Source organism: Podarcis raffonei, chromosome 10, assembly GCF_027172205.1.
Source record: "Podarcis raffonei isolate rPodRaf1 chromosome 10, rPodRaf1.pri, whole genome shotgun sequence".
Lineage (NCBI taxonomy): Eukaryota > Metazoa > Chordata > Lepidosauria > Squamata > Lacertidae > Podarcis > Podarcis raffonei.
In genome coordinates, this window is record NC_070611.1 from 41,648,886 (window position 1) to 41,670,639 (window position 21,754).

General features: G+C 40.7%; 1 protein-coding gene across 8 annotated transcripts in view; it reads left to right on the plus strand.

The window, feature by feature from the left end:
• Positions 1-21,754, plus strand: part of CFAP54 (cilia and flagella associated protein 54) — a 106,751-nt gene that overhangs the window by 49,403 nt on the left and 35,594 nt on the right. For 6 of the 8 annotated variants that reach the window (XM_053404981.1, XM_053404977.1, XM_053404978.1 and 3 more), the window contains 13 exons: positions 528-662; positions 1,352-1,451; positions 3,920-4,003; positions 5,054-5,180; positions 6,121-6,184; positions 8,173-8,288; positions 9,184-9,414; positions 10,781-10,923; positions 14,001-14,198; positions 15,982-16,151; positions 18,197-18,424; positions 20,502-20,725; positions 20,831-20,963. In XM_053404981.1, the coding sequence (XP_053260956.1) occupies positions 528-662; positions 1,352-1,451; positions 3,920-4,003; positions 5,054-5,180; positions 6,121-6,184; positions 8,173-8,288; positions 9,184-9,414; positions 10,781-10,923; positions 14,001-14,198; positions 15,982-16,151; positions 18,197-18,424; positions 20,502-20,725; positions 20,831-20,963 (1,953 nt within the window). The remainder of the gene's footprint in view (positions 1-527; positions 663-1,351; positions 1,452-3,919; positions 4,004-5,053; positions 5,181-6,120; positions 6,185-8,172; positions 8,289-9,183; positions 9,415-10,780; positions 10,924-14,000; positions 14,199-15,981; positions 16,152-18,196; positions 18,425-20,501; positions 20,726-20,830; positions 20,964-21,754) is intronic. The other 2 variants (XM_053404980.1, XM_053404982.1) reach the window with 2 other exon arrangements.

Below are 21,754 nucleotides of genomic sequence, written 5' to 3' on the forward strand. Positions count from 1 at the left end.
AACAGCAAAACAATAATCCCCCTTCCCACAGACTCATTTAAAAGGCTGTAGAATATTAATCAACCAAAGGCCTGGTTGAAGAGGAACATTTTTGCCTGCTACCTAAAATATATATAATGAAGGCGCCAGATGAAACTCCCTGGGGAGAGCATTCCACAAACACGGAGCCACTACAGAGAAGGCCTGTTCTTGTGTTGCCACCTTCCAGACCTCATGTGGATGAGGCACGCAAAGAAGTACACACACACACACACACACCAGATGCTGATGATAAAATAGGCTATAACCTACAAAAATTGCGCTGTAATATATTACATGAGCTTGGTTTCAGGGGAGTGTGAGGTTGCTTTTATTCATGCAAGGGGGCTTTATCGTACTTTGCACCCACCAACAAGCTTCTTTGGATCCAAGCATTAGTTTTTAAGTTGTTAGAGTATTCTGTTTTTACAGGATTCTGTTGTTTAACTTGTGGCTATCATATCTTTACCTTTATCACTTGGAAATAAATACATATGTATATTCAATAGGTGCTGCGCTCATGGAAAGAATATGAATTAGCAATAGTTGTTGTTAACTATGGGAAAAGGTTGCTGGATTGTTCACAGGGAACATCTCAGTCGGCTGTAACTGCAGAAACAGGGGATGAAATAATAGAAGAAGAGGTAACTGTCCATACTTTTCATTTCCTTGTTTTGGATATTAGTATCCAATCAATGGCTTCGTTGGGAAGGGATTAACTGGGTTATTTTGTTCGAAGAGATTAATTGGTGGGTTGAAACCCACCAATACAAACACAGCCCAGTAGCTATGTATTATGACATGCCATGTGTTTGACCGTCACATTTCTGCAGTTGAAGCAAACAGGAAAACCAGAAAGTTTTATCAAAGGCTTCCCATTGGTGGAGGTTGTTCAGCTTGATTGGTCACAAACTCTTTAGGTCCAAATTAACAAAACTCAGTGGTTTGAAGACTAGCTATAGCTTAAATTAGAATTTGGCAACCTTCTGGGGATTTTGTGGTTTTTACATGATGGTACCAGGATAGTGCCGCTGTGCAGCTCAACCTGGCTGCTGCCCTCCACTGTCTGGATAAACAGGAGCAACACCATTGTCAGGAGGTCAGTAGTGCAGCAATGCTCCACTAAAACAGCCACTCTTGTATGGATGAACCACAGCCTTGTGTTTGTGAATCGGATGCAAATGAAATGTCATCTCTTTTCAAAAAAAGAGTGAGAAATATTAGCTATTTGTTTATTTTACAATTAATCCTGTATTTACAGTTGTGATGGTGCTTCAGCTTAGTCGAGTGCAATATAAAGGGAAAATAATAATTTATTAACTGATTGTTATAGACTCCTTCCAGAAGGACGAAGGGCCAAATAGCTATGGCTGAAAAAGTAAATGAGAACTTAGAAGCTCTGGAAACCAACATGCTCAAACTGACGAAACCAGGTAGATTTTTAAATGTGTATAATTTTTTAATCTTATGCAATCTCTACTAAGCCTTTTATATTGCATGTCTTAAATATTGACTGTGGGGTTTTTTGTTTCCTTTTTTGAATATGAAAGAGAGATAATGTAAAACCAATATTAATCTAATTTCTGTATTAATCCACTGTTGATTATGCCCTTTAAATATAAATCTGTCCCTCAGCAGACATAATTGTTTTTTATAATCCTTTATTCTGTTTTTATCAGAATACATTTTCAGCTGCATTATCATAACTGATTTCTTCAAAAACATACTAGTCATGACAATTGAAAAGGCTTTCAAAACTCAAAAGTTGCTGCAAAACAGCTTAGGTATTTCCTATATGTTTGTATTTCGGCAGAAAAGGTGCTCAACCTGTAGAAGTGATATATGTATTTTTTTACATTTTTATTTTCATGTTGCCACTGGCACTCTTTTAATGAAGAGATGATTCATAAATACAATACAGAAACTTTATAAAAATACACAGCATGGAATTTGCAGTTTGTGTACTTCCGATAACGCAGTTTCCCTACAATCAAAGTGCTAACTTGAGAAAACTTGTTAGGAATCTGCTGTCCTATCATAGTTGGGCTCATGGCTCCCAGGGAAGGCTCTGGTGGAGAGTGAGGACACCCTTCCTGGAAGGATGGGGTCACGTCCAAAAGAGCAGAATCAACTTAGATAAAGCAGAGTCACATCTGATAGGCTGTGCAGGCTTGCAACACAGCATGCAGAAACACAGAGGGAAAGTCTGCCAGGGCTGCTTGCTGTGGTGACTGCTGGTAAGAACTCATCCAGTAAGAGCTGCCTCTCTCTAGCTTGTTGAAGTTTTCTGAGCGCTGGCTTGTCAGGCCCTGCTGTTAATTAAGCCCCTCTGAGGATCTGTTTGTGTTTCTAAAAGGGCTATTGTCAGATTTACATTTGCTGACTCCTGTTGCATAGGGGCAGTGAGGAATGCATGGCGAAGGTGGCCTGTGAGTCTCAGGAGTCAGGTTAAGCCTTATCCTCTGGCCTCAAAGATCCTGGAATGGGGGATAATGGTTCCCTGAAGGTTGTATCCTCTTCCTCTGAATTTTCTTCTGAGCCGGAGGTGGGATTGAGACTAGAGAACATGACACCTGCTCCATTCTAGGTGACCCACAAGGTTGTGGTAATTTGGAGAATGGCTTCTGGATCCTTCACAACTCCTGTTTGGAATAGTATATTTTTAGCTGAGGGCTCTAGTTTTGAAAGGCCATAACAACCAGGAGCTATCTGTGTTTATTCTGGAGTTGGTCATACAGTTAAAGGTGCTCAGGATTGCAGCATTAGTGATCTGTACAGGTAGGTGTCATGTCCCAGTTTACTGGGATAGTACCAGCCCAAAACTAGAAAGAGGAAGACCCTGCTGTTGATCTTGGTAGTAACTTAGGATGTTTAAGAGGAAGCAGTGGATGCAGACAGCACTTCACCCCTTGAGATCACTATGCTGGAAAATTCCCAGTGGTTTGGAGCTCTCAGTGCAATGTCACTCTATACCCTTCAAGAAGCTTCTGCAGCCAATCAGAAGCTGCATAAGCCTCATCGGACATTTGGGTTCCAAAAGAACACTCATAAACTGGAACAATCACTTCCGGGTTTGCGGTATTTGGGAGCCAAAACGTCCAAATTCCAGGGCATTCGGGATCCAAGGTAGTAGTCGCAGCTCTGTCAAGCAACAGCCAAGGAAATGTTGTTTCCCTTTCCCTGGAGCAGAAAGTTATTTGGCACTTAATTTATGGCTGAAGCACTCTGGGAGACTCACAGCTGCCAGACAATCCCCAGTGTTCTTCCCCATACTTTCTGCCGTAGGGAATGTCACACAGCTGCTGGCATTTCCATCTTTGTAGTTCTCATCATGCTTCCCAGAGGCTGATTGCATCCTTGCCATGGTGAGTGAAAATGTGAAAACTTGTGGATGTGACACACTCCCTAGATCCCTAGTACCCATTGTGGTGCCCTTGAAAAGGTGTTGGATCTCCCATCAGCATTGACCTTGATAGCTTAGGCTGATGTAGTTCAGAAGCATCTAGGTCACCCAGATTGGGTGCTACTGCTACAGGGCAATGGAAGAGATGCCTGAGTATTACCCAGGCCTTTGGCTAATTAAACAGTCTATGACCTTTTAAACTGTATGTCTGTATATGTATGTGTGTGTGTGTGGGATATTGTTTTTGTTTGTTACTATGTTATGTATTTCTGTATTTTTATATTGTAAAACACCCTGTGAAGGGTGGTAATAGAAATTTAATAAGTAATAACATGCATAATTTAGCTCCAAATCCAGTATGTTAAGTTTTTTGGATTTCAGTGGGGTTTCTACCATTGAAAACAGTAGCTCTGAAAGTGCTTAACGTTGGGTAGATTGTGCTCAGTGTATATAACCTTTATGTAATTTTTATGCCATTGTTGAATTGTTTCCATCTAGGACTGGATCTGTCAGGAGAGGAAGATGTTTTGCTCTTGTATCCTGTTGTTTCAAATTGGCAAACGAAGAATGCTCATAAGGAAGGTAACCATTTTAAAAGCATACTGTTTTGTTGTTCATTTAGTATTTTAACTGGTATCTTGAAAAATATCAACAAAGTCATCCATTTTGTGCAAGGAGAACTTCTCCCTCTCCACTCCCTTCCCTGCCTGCTCTGGGGAAAACCCCAAAACAGAGAAAGGGCTGTCCTCAGATACTTACTTTAGGGTGGCTGATTCTTGTCAATCCATTTTGCTAACTTACCTTCAAGTATCAAAATAATTTTCTTCCATTTTGTTAGTTCTGATCCAATGAACTAACCGGGGGGGGGGGGCAGGAATTACACAGGGACCCAGCCCCTTGCAGGCTGCTCCTGAGCTTCCACTTTAGTGAGGCATGGCTAGCACTTCTGAGCTCAGCAGCTTCCAGCCCAACAATATGGCACCCTTGCTCCAATAGTCATGTTCTTGGCACACAATCTGTAATTTGAAGCAAATCCTCCCCCCAGTGCCTTCTCTCCTGGTCCAGGAGCTTAGAGAGGCAGTCATGGTTTACCTCAATCAGCATTGCACTCCAGTGCTGTGTACTATCCAGGTTAGAGGGCTAACCGCAAGAGCCATCAAATTCCTTGGCCTAGTCTCACCCCAAGGAACCATTACCACTCTGAAGAAGCAAGGACTGTACTTCATATGGTAGCAAAGCTATAGAATATCGCAATCTGAGAGCTTTATTTAGCCATTCCCCAGAGGACCCTCACATTCACCCATCAGTGAAGCCAGTGGTTGATCTTGCCATGTAGGGCTGTGAGTCTTGACAGCATAGTGACAATATAAGAGAAGATTATCAACCTAAGAAAGGCATTAAGTCTTGGAAAAGATCAATTGAGTTTGTCCTCAACTAAACTCATTGCTCTTGCTATCATTCTGTCCAACTCCTCTTATCATTTTGAGAGGGAGTGTCATAAACTAGGAGTTAGAAGGGTTAATTCTATTTTTGTACAACTTTCTAATGAGTATGTTTGTGGAATACTCTAATAAAAAGCTGAAGCAATGCTAAATGGAAGCTATTAACTATGATTATCTTATAAATACGCAGTGATGAAATTCAAGAAGAGTCCTCGCTTCCTTGAATATTTTGTTAAGCTTGTGTACAAAGCCATAACTGAAGAGAGATTTTCACGAATACTAGAATGGACTGATGATGTACTAGACTACCTTAAAAAGTAGGTGCACAAATTTAAGAGCAAATAACTGAAATTACCGGTATTTCATCTCTGAACATTTCGCTGAAAATATCCGGCAGGTCATGTGGGCTTTGTTATTGGTGCCTGTATGTCGAGAAATAATGAAGTGCGCCTCCAGGGGTGGAGTCAAACTGCTGCATTAGCAGCACTGAAGTGATCTCCGCAGAGTGTAAGCCTGGACAGTGTGGATGGAGGTCCTGGTTTGCCCAGATGACAAGACCCCCCTCTTGACCCTGATGAAAGGAAAGCAGAGCAAAAAGTTTGGCACTAGCTTGGCTGTAGGAATTGCCAGAAGAAGGTGTACAAGGCGTCATCCAGCTGTCTTAGGGACTCCCCTCCAGATTTGGGTAGGGTTTACTCCTTAGCCTTTTTCCCGCAAGGCAGCAGAAATTTAGGGTCAGTTTTTTCCTTTTCCTAGACGGACTACCTTCCCAGGTTGAAGAGCTCAACCGAAACACTCTTGCATATAATAATTGTGAAATTACTCACTGCTTTTCCTTCAATATAAGAGTTTTGTTTGGTATCAGCATACCTTCAGAGCTCCCAAACCCTCCACCATTCACTCAAGGATTCTGGCAAGTCCTTCAGAACTCCAGGAAAAAGCTCAGGACTCTTTTCATCATAGGGCACCCACACTCACCAATTGTTATAGCTTGTCTGTTCCTTTCTAGTTACAGAAGCTCATCAGAATTCTGTCCTCTGTTTATGGAGTTAACGCCATTCCACTTACCTTGTCCTCTCTTCAAGGTTGGCTCACAAGTCTGGTATGCTACAGTGTCCTCTGGCCTTTTACCTTGAAAGTCAGTCATGTGTTGAGCCTCCCTCTCTCTTCTCCAGCAGAACCCCTCCATTGAGGACAGAGCATGTGCATACTGCTGGTTGTGTCTCCTCACAGTAACTTAAATTTCCTTGTTTACAGACGGAACAGATTCATTTTAGGTATCAAGCGAGTTACTAAAAAAGGAAAAAAAGGTCGTGGAACAGTAAGTTGTATAATATTAACTCACTTAGACTTAGCTGATTAAAATGCATTAATAATAGCCTTTGTCTAGAGGAAAACATAGATGTTTATATATGTAAATATAGTGTTCGTATATTTTGGACATGCCCTAAAACACAGATATATGATTCTGAAATATTGCTATGTTCTTTAAAATGTCAATATTGCTGATCAGGAGCTGATATTAAATTGGTGTAAACTATGGCACTGTAGTAGAAACTCCAAGGATTCTCCTTAATAGCTGAGTAGGCGCTGTGGGTTAAACCACAGAGCCTAGGACTTGCCGATCAGAAGGTCGGTGGTTCGAATCCCCGTGATGGGGTGGGCTCCCGTCGCTCGGTCCCTGCTCCTGCCAACCTAGCAGTTTGAAAGCACCTCAAAGTGCAAGTAGATAAATAGGTACTGCTCTGGTGGGAAGGTAAACGGTGTTTCTGTGCGTTGCTCTGGTTCGCCAGAAGTGGCTTAGTCATGCTGGCCACATGACCCAGAAGCTGTACGCCGGCTCCCTCGGCCAATAAAGCGAGATGAGCGCCGCAACCCCAGAGTTGGTCATGACTGGACCTATACCTTTACCTATAAGAGAATAGGGATAATGGCTTTCATGTCATAATTGACTTAATTTATAGGTCGTTACTTGGGAAAGTAAGTTAATAAATTGTGTGGAAAATTAATGTTTCTTTTTTACATAGTAGAACATAACTGGCAATATAACGTCCATCCATCCATCCATCCATCCATCCATTTTTTTGTTTCTTAATAAAATATGTAAACCAAAGCTCTAACTTGCCTAATTGATGATATATTAGTGAGAACAATCTATATATCTCTTAAAAGTGTACAGTGGTACCTCGGGTTAAGAACTTAATTCGTTCCGGAGGTCCATTCTTAACCTGAAACTGTTCATAACCTGAGACACCACTTTAGCTAATGGGGCCTCCCACTGCTGCTGCGCCACCGCCGAGCGATTTCTGTTTTCTTCCTGAAGCAAAGTTCTTAACCTGAGGTACTATTTCTGGGTTAGCAGAGTCTGTAAGCTGAAGAGTCTGTAACCCGTGGTATCACTGTCCTTTTAAAATGAGCCTTCCAAATAATCAAATTGTATTGAATTTGTCTTAAATAATAATCACGTTATAACAAGATAGTAATAGTTCAATGAATATGCTGCAAGGCTTTTCATACATTCAGAATCTTAATATGTTGACAGCCCTATTTAAAATCAGAAAGGTAGCTTATTTCCAGGTATGGCAACAACATAGTACAGTGTTACCTCGGGTTACGTATGCTTCAGGTTACATACGCTTCAGGTTACAGACTCCGCTAACCCAGAAATAGTACCTCAGGTTAAGAACTTTGCTTCAGGATGAGAACAGAAATCATGCTCTGGCGGCGCAGTGGCAGCAGGAGGCCCCATTAGCTAAAGTGGTGCTTCAGGTTAAGAACAGTTTCAGGTTAAGTATGGACCTCCGGAACGAATTAAGTACTTAACCTGAGGTACCACTGTAGTACTGAAATAAACTGAAACTAACCACAAATACAGCTGTGGAGGTATGCAGGGACTGCCCTCTCCCTTTCCCCCAATTGTACTGGGTACTGAGCTTACTGTAATGTCAAAAGAACCTATCTTCTCCCACTGGAGAACAAATTTTGGTTGGCTACCAAGACAAGACGAGGTTTGTTTGCTTTCGCGAAAGGTTGTTGCTGTGTATCCAGTTCCATTTTGGAAATACAGGGCACCACTCACCTTTCAAGAACTATGTTGTATGTTGTTGTTTATTGTTGTTATTATTATTATTATTAATAATAATATTCTGTCTTTCCCCCCAGATTGAGATGTAAGACAGCTTACTCTGCTATGTTTTGTTGCTTAATTCTAGCATATGTTAGATACAAATTCTAGCAGACATTAGATAAAGACGTTATAGGTTCATGGTATAATGGACCGAAATGAAAGCTCTTACTATTTTCATTCAGACGTCAGGGTCACCAACATCCAAGAAAAAGACAAGAGCCAAGATTTCCAAGGAAAAAAAACTACCTAAATATCCCACTAAACACCATGGTGTGGGCAAATCATCTGACTGGCAAAGGTAATTCAGCTGTTTTATGTGCTCTGAATAAGGTTTAACTGGATTTCAGTTATGTCTGTTATTTCTGGATATTAAAGAGATTAGAAACGGACATTGGAAAACATTTTCCTTTAATGTTAACTAGGCTTGAATTGGACGGGCTCAGATTAAGTTGAGCTATTTCCCCTCCAAATCAGGAAAGAACTAGAATTTAGGCAAGAAATCCAAAATGGATCCTGTTGCACCCTATCTGGGGACTCAGTCACTAACACCCCCATCCACCCTATCATTGTTGGTTTGTTTGTTTGTTTAATAAATTTCTAATTTGTTACTTCAACTTCAGTGTAGACCAGTGTAGCTACTGAATTCCCCTCCAGATTTCAATAAAGCAAGGTCTTGTTCACATGTAACGCCAAGCCAAACCATGGCTTAGCAGGAACAAGCAAATGTGGGGGCTTCTTCCCCAGTCATTCTGCTGCTGTGCTGTGCTTTAGTGTGTTGTCTGAATCCAGGCTTGTGATTTAGCTCCCCAGACAAACCACGATCTATAAATCATAGAACAAGGCTTGGCTACATCTTGTGGTTTTCCGGGAGAGAGCTAAAAAAAGAGCCTAGGTTTGGATGACACATTAAATCACATCATGGCTTAGCTCAGTGCAGTAGCAGAGAACAACCAGAGAAGAAGGAGGTGGCTGTGATCACTCTCAAAGTCCATGTTTGCTCTTTTGTGCTAAGTTTTGGTTTGGCTTATCATTACATGCAAACAAGGACAAGATGTGGCTGTTTTTACAGTTTCAGAATTTTTTTTCTTTCCTCTTACAGCCATTCTGTTGGAATTATTATGAATTGTTTATTTTGGGCAACACAGGTCCCCCCCCCCGTAATATAAATCAGTCTTACTATGGTTTTTATTTAGGCGAGAAAAAGAAGAATCACGAAGAGTAGCTATGCAAGTGCTGACACAAAAGCTGAATTTGCGTTCTAACGTCTTCTTGAAACGAAAGAGATGGCGGCGGGTATATGTTGAAGAGTTGCCGTGGCGATCTCAGCTGAACATTTACCTGGCAATTGCCCACTTCAATTTGTTTAAAAAACGGATAGAAGAGTTATATTCCATTGATGTTGATTCTTTGAAAAATCTGAACAGGTAAAAATGGATAAATGTGATGATTTATAATGGCATAATCCAACAATCCCCTAGCAGCCTCTTTTACCTCCTTCAGAAATGTCCTGCTGTATTCTGTATTTTCCATAAACAACAACTGTTATACTTCAGTGGAAGAAGTGTACAGTTCAGAAGACTGATCTTGCAACTCTTGTTCTTGTGGTGTCTTAGCAAACCACTGCTGATGGGAAGCTGCTTTTCCCTTGTATGTTACCCTGACTTAGAAGAAACAAAAGTTATTGGCCTATTAGTGGAGTTATTCCCTATTGATTACTTTTTGGTAATGCATCTCTCCTACTTTCTCTTTTCTTAGAATTACTATGAACTTAAAAAGATCTGAAAGGAGCAAAAGAAATGCACTTCAAGCCATCAGAATTCTTTTTCAAACATACTTACTAGGCAGTGCTTTCTTCTTCATGTGCCAAGTTCTAGTGCTTGATATGACTTTCACAACTCTTCATCCATTGATATGAATGGCCAGAGAGGGTTTCTCCAAAATAATTCCACTGAAGATTTGCTCTTGCTGTTTCCCCAGCTGAGTCTTAGTGTTTATGTGTTTGTCTGCTCCACTTCCAAGGATCTGAGGATAATGGAAGTGATCGTTTCCCCATTTTATCAACTGGAATAGAAACTGAGCTTTGAGCTTTGATTTCTTAACTTTTGCACGTTGGTTCCAACCTGCAGCTATATTTATAGTTTAAACTCTCATTTTTTTTTATTTTAGTTATTCAATTCCTGTCCTGCCTTTCCCCAGATTTGGTGTCCCCATGGTGAATAAGAAAATAAGAGTAAAATCAATAAAACCTGTCTTGAGAGATAACTAACATCACCTCTAGTTGTTGTTGTTGTTATTATAATAATTATATTTATACCCCATCTTTATCCCTGATGGGATTCAAGATGGTTTACAGATAGGAAAACCAATAATTAAAAAATGATAGAATTAAAACTCAATGCATATATAAAATGTATTAAAACCATACAAACAATTACAATAAAAGCAGCACAGCTGTCAGTTCCCAAAAGCCTGTTGGAACAAGAAAGTCTGGTAGAAGGACAACAAAGAGGGAGCCAGTCTAGTTTCTCTAGGAAGGGTGTTGCAGAGTCTGGGAGCAGCTACCAAGAAGGCCCAAGGGCCATGGCGCACGGCTTCACCAGATAATCCACACTGGGTGGGAAAGGTCACATGAAAGCAGGAATTAACTGAAGCATTCAGCATAGTGCTGTAAATATAAAAAGAAGACTTCAAAAGTATTTGCAGAATAGTAAAGTTGCAATATTGTTAGTTTTTATGTATTTGATATCTCTTGCTTGCTCTTCTTAAATAATGAAATGTTTTGTTTTGCAGTTATCATGAATTAGACCCAGACGCATTCTCATTAATCAATTCAGGCACTATAGTGGTGGCAGCAACAACAGAGGAGCAACTGAAGACTTTTCAACTTCCGTATTTTAAGAGAACAATATCAGGAAAAATCCGTAAAAAAAATGGTAATTAAATTAAAAATACGCAATAACAAGATAACTGTAATCTTACATATTAAAATCCATCAACCTTCTCTCCTGTTCTTGTCCAAACAATTAGGACATATAACAGTAACTATTTGGTTTCATAATGGATTTTTTTTGAATTTGTATTTCTTATAGAATGAATTTAAAACAACATTCTCCCTAGAGTGTAGTCCAGCAGATGGGTAGATACTGTCATCTGTCACCCAGGGGCAGGAAATGCAGTGTTGAGGGAGGTGGTTGCCTTGCTGTAGGCAGACACTCCCCCCCCCATTTCCTGTTGCCCTTCTAGGCAGTTCTATTTCTTCTCCCTCATTATTACTCTCATTTTTTGAACTATTTTGTGCTTCCCTGTTCTTTCCTGCTTGTTGTTATCCTTAGTCAGTTTCTGAGTGATTTTGAACATGTTTGGGTATTTTTTCTGTCAGCTTTTGGTCTTCTTCCTTCTCCTTATTGGCAGGCTTGGGTTTCTGTGTGTCAAGGGTTGTTAGTTTCCTATATTCCCATCTGATAGACTATCTTTCAGGAAGAAGGGGCTGTTGGCCTTATGTGTAAGAAATTTCTCCTAAGATCCTCTTTTATGTGGATAGATTGGCTTTCTGATTTTTATTTATTTTATTGCAGTGTTCTTTTTTCTTGCAGTGTTATTTGTTTTTAGCTTTTCAAATTGTCAAAATTGTTCAGTTCCTTTTATGTGTCAGAGAAGTAGTTCTTGTGTATTTTTGCCTATTTGCAGTATTTTGCACTTTCTTATATTCTTATTTTTATTTGTCTGTCGCCATGCTCCTCTTGGAGGAATCTTTGAGACAAAATGGACTGTGGTCTCTGCATACAGTGAGGCAACCTGCTTCCTGAACTCTGCATTTTCTGCCTGTGGGTGACAGATGGCAGTAGCTACCTATCTGATGAAATATTCTCCAGGAGAAATTTATTTCGGGTTATGACAACAGCCACCATTATTGGGGTTAGCTGGTGATTCTCTTGATTGCAAGCACTGAGCCAGTGGCAAAACTAATGCATTATTGCATGGTGAAATATCTTCTGCATTGTTGTGCACCCAAGTCCTGCCTTTTCAAAATTCACAGACATTTTATCTTGCTGCTGACCAATTGGCACCGTTAGTTTTGCATGAGCTCCACATGTATTCCTTCCCCTGGGTCTCTTTTGTCTGTCTTAGCCAGTACTTTATATTGTGCACCCCTGACCTCCTCCTCTAAGCCTTCATCCGCTCTGTTCTGATGCCCTGTAGTTTGAGGTGCATCACATACCACTATTAGTTCTATATCTGTTCTTGGGTCTCTTGCTCCAAATATGCCTGGTGTTTCTAATAACGTCTGCTTTCTTGACTTCAGTGCTATTGCTGCTGCTTCTAGGATTTAAGTTATTGATCCTGTTTTGATTGCCTGCCTTGCAATTCTTACTGAAGTTCTATCCAGCCCATCTGTCCCAAGTTTCTATCTTAATTCTGCCTGTCTGTCTGATTCTGCCTGTCTGTCCCAGACATGGTCTAGAGGTGCCGATGGACCATGGGATAGTCCTTTTATGACATAGGTATTTAATCAGAGTGGAAATGGACCCAGTAGGTCATACTCGATTCCTAATCTAAAGCAATCCTAAAAAAACGATGCATACAAAGAAGGGTTTGTACAGCCTCTTTAAGGAGCTTGTTCCTTTGCTGTTTAGGTTTAGATTTTTCTCAATGACTGGTCTTAAGACATGTCATTTTAATCACATTGTCTATCCTTAGGGGACTGGTGAGTAATTTCCACTCTTCTTTCTGACATTCTTATAACTATTTGAAAACGGTCTGCATGCTTACTATTCTCTCTCTCACTTGATTCCCCCCCCCCAGCCAAAGCATGCCCATTTCCTCCTGTTAGTTGCTTCCTGAACTGCAGTGCTCCAAGCTTGAAGACAGTACCGCCAGAGGAAATCTTAAGTGTGCTTAATAGAACAAAATTGGAAAGCACAAATCTTCACATTGTTTAGTCTGTTATTCATGTAATCCTTATATCTTTCTTATTCCGTTGCATGTTCATATGTGGTTATTCTTTTTGTATTTCTAGTTCACACTGTTGAGAACAACACTTCCGTATTTTGTCCAGTTTAGGAGTAATATGAAGACAGAGGCAAACAAAATAAAAGGGTGTCTCTCTGTATTATTTTGCTAACTTTTGATTTGGTGATTCAGTGCATTTTGTTATCAAATTGGGTTGGTGGTGGAAAATGGAACCTAATGGATTGCAAGCATCAGTTTATCTGCTATTTGGAGACTGATTGATTTGGAGGCTTAGCAAGAGTCAGAATATTTCTTGTGGCTAACTTGACAAAATGGCTGATGAATTCTTCAGAACAGCCATAAAATACAGAATGAAAAACACTGCAATTGATTCCAGAGAATTGATCTAGTATTGATCTGTTTGTTTATTGCTTGTGTTTGTGTGCATAAGCACGTAGTTATGTAGTCAGTTATGAGCATATGTTTAAAATAATTCAACCTCTTCAAAATCTTTCTTTGAAAGGAATAGGGTTTAGATCAGAACACAATTATTCATCCTGACAATTGATGGCTTTTAAACAAGCCTATCAATACCATCTTTAGTTTAAATGAGCTTTCTCGATTTCACTGTTTGCTGCTCCAGTCCTGCCTTTCTTTTATGAGGGTTTCCAGGGCTGCCTGGTGTAATGGCAAAAGGAAAACACAATTCCAGTGCCTCCTTGTTGCATTTCATAGGCTCGAATAGCCTTTCCACATCTGCTGACGTCCACTGCAGCAGATGCAGCCCTGTCTTCCTCTTGCATCACTTGTCAGGCGCAAATTAGGGAATCAGAAGCCCAGTCATTCAGTGCAAGAACAGTGAACTCAGCCATTCAGCCACCAGAGCAGCTGTGAAATATGGTAGGACCTGTCACTGTTTTTTTCAGATGGACTTCTAGTTTGGCCTTTTGATAAGCTAGGGGTACTTACACAATTCTGGAATCTCGAAAATACCAGCCCTGAATATTCTGCAGCCAACAGCTCATAGCAAGTCAAGACTTCCTTGCTCTTCTTTGCTCAGACACACTTGATTCCACCTTCCCTGTCTTCGATTCTGGTCCTTCCATGCCTGCTTCTGACCCCACTTTACAAAGTGCTTCTTCAGATGCTGTTTCCAGCTCAAGCCTACTTGACCACAGTAATTGTCTCACCCCTGAAACTGATGCCACAACGGATCCCACTGATCTTTCCCAGCTGTCATCTTCTGCCTCAGATTCAGGTGGGTTACTACATATTGGACAAATGTCTAACAGATGTTGAGCGGTTCCGTGATCTGAGGCATAAGGATTTCCCAACAAATACTTCACTAACCAATCACTTTTGCAGAAGTTCCATCTAAGGGCTCACTATATTGTCAGGTGCTCCATTTCTGTGTCAGGTTCTAAGCTTAAGTCTCAGGCATCAGATGAGGATGAGATCAGGTGATTGCCAAGTCTTTGGATAGATGAGGATTCAAAAATAGAAGTTGTCAATGCATGAAGGAACATATATAAGGCATTGCAGAACAGGACAAGCTGAAGAGCATACAAGAATGTCAGGACATGTTATTTAAAAATATAGTAAAAAAAGCCATCAACTTGCTTTCTTTGGTGATATAGTGGACAAGACTATTTAGAGCATCAATGGACCAGAATGCTATATAGGAGAAAGGGGAAAAATGGCAGTTTCTCCATAGTCATCTAGAGGGTTCTGCTAACTGTTCTGATACATCTTCAGTTCCTTTCTCTTACCGCATGGCCTCATCAGAGGAACTGACACCTGGCCCTCAGTGCTGTCATTCTGAGCCCCACAACATTTAACACTCAGCTTGGGGGGGGTGGGGATATGATCTCAGAAAGATACAGAGTCTGTCATGAACATGGGAGTGCCCACCAGAGAAGGCATGAGGCAGACCTTTTGCAGTTGAGGCCAGATGTCCAAGCTGAGGGCTGATGTCGCTTTCTGTAGCTGCTAGCTCCTTTGGGGCAATGGGATTTTTAGTTGTGGGGATCTTTCCTACCAAGGAATGTCTGGTTTAGCCATCTATGTCTGGCAGCAGAGATGTCTTCTCAGATGAAGGGATGTGGTCTCTGGTGCCTGAAGGCTCACACAACATGGACCAGGAAGTGAATCTATCTCTTCTCAGCATTCCAGTTGCCAGAGGTCTCAGCCCCCAATGAGTCCTGATCCGAGACCATGATGGAGTCCACTCATTCCAAACTTGTGTGATTCTTTGAATTATAGATGTGCTGATTTAAATCAAATCCTTTGTAATGTTTATTTATATACATTCCAGAAGGTTCTCAAGCATGTTTCTTTCTTGTATATTTACAATAAAACTGTAACTGTTCCTTTAGTATTAACCAGTCAATATAACTATGGACTAGAAAGATTACTTCTCACTGTATGTAAATAGAGAGAGGTCTGTAGCTCAGTGGAAGAGCATCTGCTTTAGATGCAGAAGGTCTCAGGTTCAGTATTTGGTATCTCCAGGCAGGGCTGGGAGAGATTCCTACACAAAGTGCTGGAGAGCTGCTGCCAGTCACTAAACAACACTGACTTAGATGAACCAATGGCTTTGCAAGCCAGTTTCCACCATGCCCCAGGTTGCTCTCCACAGTAGGTACAGTTCTTATGTAGGCCTCCTCTTTTGGGGTGACTGGTGACTCCACCGACTTGGGTCCAGAGCTCCTATGTCTTTCCGGTGGAAGAAGGAGGCTCCATGTTTCCCCATTTTTCATTAAGGTTGAGGCCTTGTAGCTGTTCTCCTTCCGTCCCATCAGGCATACAGTTAAGAGGACCACATTGTGCTTCTTTTAACACAGGTGGGGAGCTTCCAGGCAATGTCTAAACATGGTCTTCTCAGGAGTAGGGATTGGGGCCTACTTAAGGGTTAAGGTACTGGCAAAAGACCATTGAGTCCCTGCAGCCCATCTTATTAACAAGTCTGGAAACTATTATTACTCATTCTGATGTCTGTGAAAATGTGTCCTCAATTTAACTCAAATGTTGTTTGTTTTTAGATCCATTATATTTTTCTGATCACAACATTAAGCCAGATGAAAAAGACACCCTGCGACCTCAGGGACTACCTCAGGGATATGTTACCGTAAAAGAACGTGAAAAAGCGCAATCTTATTCATCTTTGCTGGAGCATTTTGTTAAAATCTTTCTACATTTTAGAAGAGCGGCGGTAATGTCTTCTTGAATTAATGTGTTTATGTTATTGTATTAAAATGTCTCTACCAGTTTCAATAGGTGATACAAACATTTGTTTCTTGTACTTCTATTAACTTCCTCTTCTATTCCAGATCTCAGTAGTGTAGTCTAGTAGAAAGGGCTCAGATCATCTAGGTCTTCCTAACCCTTTAAAGCAGGAGTCTGAGAAAGCTTGGCAGCAGCCCATCTGTCATTCACTCACTTTTGTCACCTCTTTGCTTCTTAACCCACTCCTTGTGTCATTTAGGACAAGAATCCTCCAAGAGATGACTTAGAAGACTTTTTAGCTCTAATTTATATTTTACCTCTTTTCTTTTCCTAACAATTCATGGAGGAGAGTGTTTGTTATGTGACACATAAACCTTTGCACACATTCCCCCCCCCCCGTCTTATTGCTGAAACAGTGAGGGAGTCCCACTATAACTTCAAAAACCATTTGATCCTTCCTCAAATACTTCGGCGAAAACAGCCATGAATACCCCAACCTCCTTTTCATATTCCAGCAGGGGAAACACAATTTTGACATACAATGAACATTTTTCCGTGATGTGCAAACAATAACTGTGGTCCTGGGTGGCAGTCCTGTCCAGAACTATGGCTAGTGGCCACCATCTTTAAGGGGGGGGCTTGTAGCATTGTACATATCCCACATATCTCTGGAAGAAGTCAGAAAGACAGCAAGAAGCCCCTTAGCAAACACAGAGAACACTCCTAAGCATTTTCACGCTAGAGAAAGTGGAAGGCCAATAATGAGTTTCTGGGTAGCCTGTTGCCTAGATGCCGGCTTTCAGACCAGCAGGAGCTTTTTCCTAGCTGGAAGTACTACCTGGTGCATACTTTCTAAAATAGGAATCAGAAGAATTCCTTTTCTTGGTTTCTCTTATTGTATTTACTAAAACATTTTAAAAGGCAACACCAGAATTATTTACAGTAGGTAGAACTTTGTTGCCTTTTGCTTTAACCAAATGAATGCATCCATAAATAATATGGTAAATGCAATCTTATATTGGATTGTGCTGTGTTTTCTGAATGGCCCCCTCAGGGAGCACAGCACACAGTGCTATAAAGCCCAAACCTCTACTTAGAAGGGACTTGTCCAGCTTCCTAAGCACATGCTGTTCTACTGAGCACAGCCTAATACCATGTAGGCTCAGAACCTCATTTCTGTAATGATTATGTTGCACAAAGTGAAGCCGCATTCATAATGAATGTCACCACTTCACATGCATTAGATCAGCAGCATGGAAATATGTTAGAAATTATAGCTAGGGAATGTACAAGTGGAAAAACACCAGTAAAATATGAATAGGTTTTATGAATATATCTTGAAATGGCTGACAAAGATTATCAGAAAGCTGTAGTTTTAAATCACTGTCTGGCTGCTTGGCTATAGAAGGGTAACATGCACTCCTTTGCTCTCTCTATTTATTTCCTTTTATTTTCTGTCATTTCTTTCCAGCAATAGCCAACTTCCCTCCTCTCAGTTATTTTCCTGTGTATGACTTGGATATTTTTGTGTTCTCAGCTGCCTGAGAATTCAGTGGGGTAGTCTGCATGCTATACAGTGGTACCTCAGGTTACATACACTTCAGGTTACATACGCTTCAGGTTACAGACTCCGCTAAGCCAGAAATAGTGCTTCAGGTTAAGAACTTTGCTTCAGGATAAGAACAGAAATCATGCTCCGGCGGCGCGGCAGCAGCAGGAGGCCCCATTAGCTAAAATGGTGCTTCAGGTTAAGAACAGTTTCAGGTTAAGTACAGACCTCCGGAACGAATTAAGTACTTAACCAGAGGTACCACTGTAGAGGGAAGTTTGTATCCTTTTTTTCTATTGAAAAGTAAGAATGAAGAAGTAGTTACCGTATTTTTCCGTCTATAAGACATCCCAATGTATAGGGACCCCCCTCCATTTTTGGGGACTCTGTTTTAAGAAAATGGTTTGTGTTTTAATGCTGACATCACTGAGAAATCTCCATGCTCCACTCATCAGACTTCTATCTGACACTTTACCATCCAGGTACTAGCCTACCGTGGTGGCCACTGGACGTTGCTTCAGAACGTGTGCCGAGACCTTTGGACCTATACCCAGGAAGCGCAGTCAATTATTAGACATTCACAATCTTTTCATGCCCCATTTCCTATTACCAAGGAGTTGTTTCATGACACCATTTGGCTGCCATATTTCATGGCATCAGATATGTTGCTTGATATGATGGTTGATCTGCAGGCTACTGATTCTGTTAAGGTAAATATATTTTATTGAGGTTGTCTGCATACTGTATTCAGTTTTGTTTCTGATTTACAAGCAGCAAAAAAATGTATTTTTACTAAAGGAATTTCTTCTTTGTTCTTGTTCATGGCTTATTTAAACCTTTCAGCTACTATCCAGTGTACAATTTATATTACAATATGGCTTCTAAAAATACAAACATTAAACAGGACTAGCTAATCTTTTTGGGGGGGGCACATTGATGGATAGCCACCCCTTTGAGGTCTGCATCCCAGTGGTTGATGTGGTCGGTTTATATGTGTGCATACACATATTGCACATACATACATAAAGACCACTCATACTTGCCACATTTGCACATTCACCATACAAGCAGTATACACATACATTGCACAAACTCACCAGACATGAAATCACTACTCGTAATACACTCATGCATAAAGACACCTACACACACACAGACCATTTTCAGCACTTTCATTCCAGCGCTGGGGTGGGCGTGGCTGAAAATGCTGCAGAGGTCATTCTATTTATTCTAGAGGTAGAAGTGCTGCCTTTTAAAGAGCAAGCTAAGAACTTTATTTCCAATCTTAGCACTGTGGCGCTTAGCACCAGGATTGCAGATAAAACATAGTTCTGCCTCTTCTTTATCTCTAAAGAGCAGACAGATCACTCTCTAAAAAGCAAGGAAAATGCTTTATCTTCCAATCAGATTGGAAGATAGAGCTAAAGGGGTTGATTGGTCACTTCCTGTGGCTTGTACTGTGGGTTAGACTTGCTTGCTTTAATCATACGTTCAAATTGTGGTCATCACATGTTGTTGTTGTTATTATTATTATTTATTATTTGTATACCACCCTTCATCCACAGATGCCAGGGCAATTCACAAAACAAAAATACAAAATAAAAACAAGAACAAGCACATAATTCAAATCACACATTGGTATTTTTCAACTTCTGTTTTCTAAAATGATATAAAATTTCTGAGTGTTGTATTACGATGAATTGGAAACAATGTTGTTTGGGATATTAAAAAGAAGGATAGGTCTTACCTGAATAGTAGATTTATTAGGTGGGAGAGGAATAGCCCAATCCAAATCCAAAGACTTCATCGTCCACCGTAATAAATGGTGTGTGTACTTGTGTAAGTGTAAAACCTGAAAGATCATCTCACCCCTTATGTAACAAATCGATTGTTGCTCTCTGCAGGTGAGGACCTTCTGCACACATCTTATCAGGAGGTCAGTTCTGCACAATGTAGAAATCAGGCCGTTAGTGTTGTGTCAACTACCCTTCAGAATTTCCTTGAATATCAGTTTGGTGGTGTCTGTGTTATGTTTTTGGCATCTACTGAAGACTTCCTCCTTAAACAAGACTGTTGAGTTGAGGTCTTTCCCAGTCTATAGCTGCATTGGAATTGTTACTAAGATTCAGTTTAGTTTTAGCAAACAGCCATTACATGCATAAAAATAACAACAACAACGATACTGCTACTAATAGTGGTTTACATTTCTACTCCCCAACCTTTTTAGGGGATAAATCATTTCCCATACTTCCTTTACATTTTGTTACACGAATTTGTAGAGCCTTAGTAAGAAAATTGGATGTTCTAAAGGATATATACTTCTCTACATCAAAATACAAGATTTTAAAAATGTTTTATCTCTTGTATTTTGCTGCCCAGATTGCCTTTTGGAGGAGGGGTGGCTATAAACAAAACGAAGAAACAAACAAATGGTGCAACTGTGAAGCACGGGGGAATCGAACACAGGAGTATTCACTGTTGTGCCCTCCAGATGTTGTTGGGCTACAAGTCCCATCCCTGACTGCTGGCAACACTGGCTAGGGCTGATGGGACTTGCAGCCCAAGAACATCTGGAGGATACCACATTGACCACCTCTGATGTTCCATATCCAGAAAGGTTAGTTGAATAGATTTTTGAGGATAAGAAAAGCCTGGCTCATTTGCAGAACATTTATGAACCACAAAAGAACCCAGCACAAGAAGTGTGTGGCCTGAATATCTGAAACTGGGACTTGATAAAAGCTATTTGGAATCCTTGCTTTACTACTCTCTGTTTTGAATTTATAGATTGTTGAAGCTGAAGGTGATTTCTGTGTTCCAAGTTGTGTAGGCGGCATAGCTCAAGATGAAGGCGGTTCTAACTTTTCATTTGAATATCCATTTGATGATATCTGTATTGTTGATTTGCAAGGAGTACGTAATTTGGTTCTGCGAACTATTGAGCTTCTGTTTTTTTTGAAGAAGTGGGAATCACTAGTATACATAGCCATGCAGTTCAACACAATTACACAGTAAGTAACATAATGTGCTCTTTTTGAAGGGGAAAATGTTGTGTGTTTTTTTAAGAAATAAAATGTTAGCAGTTTTTAATTTTGAAATCTATCTGATTTTTCTAGTGAGAGATATACAGAGCAATTGATTCCGCTGGTGGTATATGCTCAGAGACAACTGCAGGAAAGAGCACAAGCCCGTGACTCTACTAGCTCACACCCTAAATTCAAATATCTTGTTACTGATACTGGACGCAAGGTGAAATGTTTTAGATGTACTTACTTTGAGTCCTACATGTGAATAACTTGGAGGCAGACAACATTTCCACATGCCCCTTCATTCTAAAGTTCCAGGAGGGAGTGGGGGGTCTGCAACAATTTAAAATACAACATTAAAAAACAAAAAAACACCGTCACCAAAAATACGATGGGTCCCCAATATATACATCTCAGGTGTGGAAGACCAGGGCAAAGATATGTGACTTTATGGTGAAGGATAGGTAGCAAATAAATTTCTATACTGCCCTTCATCTGAGGACCACAGGGTTGTTTACAATATAAAAGGTAAAGGGACCCCTGACCATTAGGTCCAGTCGTGGACGACTCTGGGGTTGCGGTGGTCATCTCGCTTTATTGGCCGAGGGAGCCGGTGTACAGCTTCCAGGTCATGTGGCCGGCATGACTAAGCTGCTTCTGGGGAACCAGAGCAGTGCACGGAAACGCTGTTTACCTTCCCGCTGGAGGGGTACCTATTTATCTACTTGCACTTTGATGTGCTTTCGAACTGCTAGGTTGGCAGGAGCAGGGACCGAGCAACAGGAGCTCACCCCGTTGCGGGCATTCGAACTGCAGACCTGCTGATCGGCAAGTCCTAGGCTCTGTGGTTTAACCCCAGCGCCACCTGCGTCCCTTAGTTTACAATATAAAAACACAAAAATGCATAACATAGCAAAACACAAAAACTTCTCCTCCCCAATACACACAGTTTAAAAGGTAATAGATTATTTAGTTAGCCAAAGGCCTGGGTAATATTCTTACATTGCTCTGTAG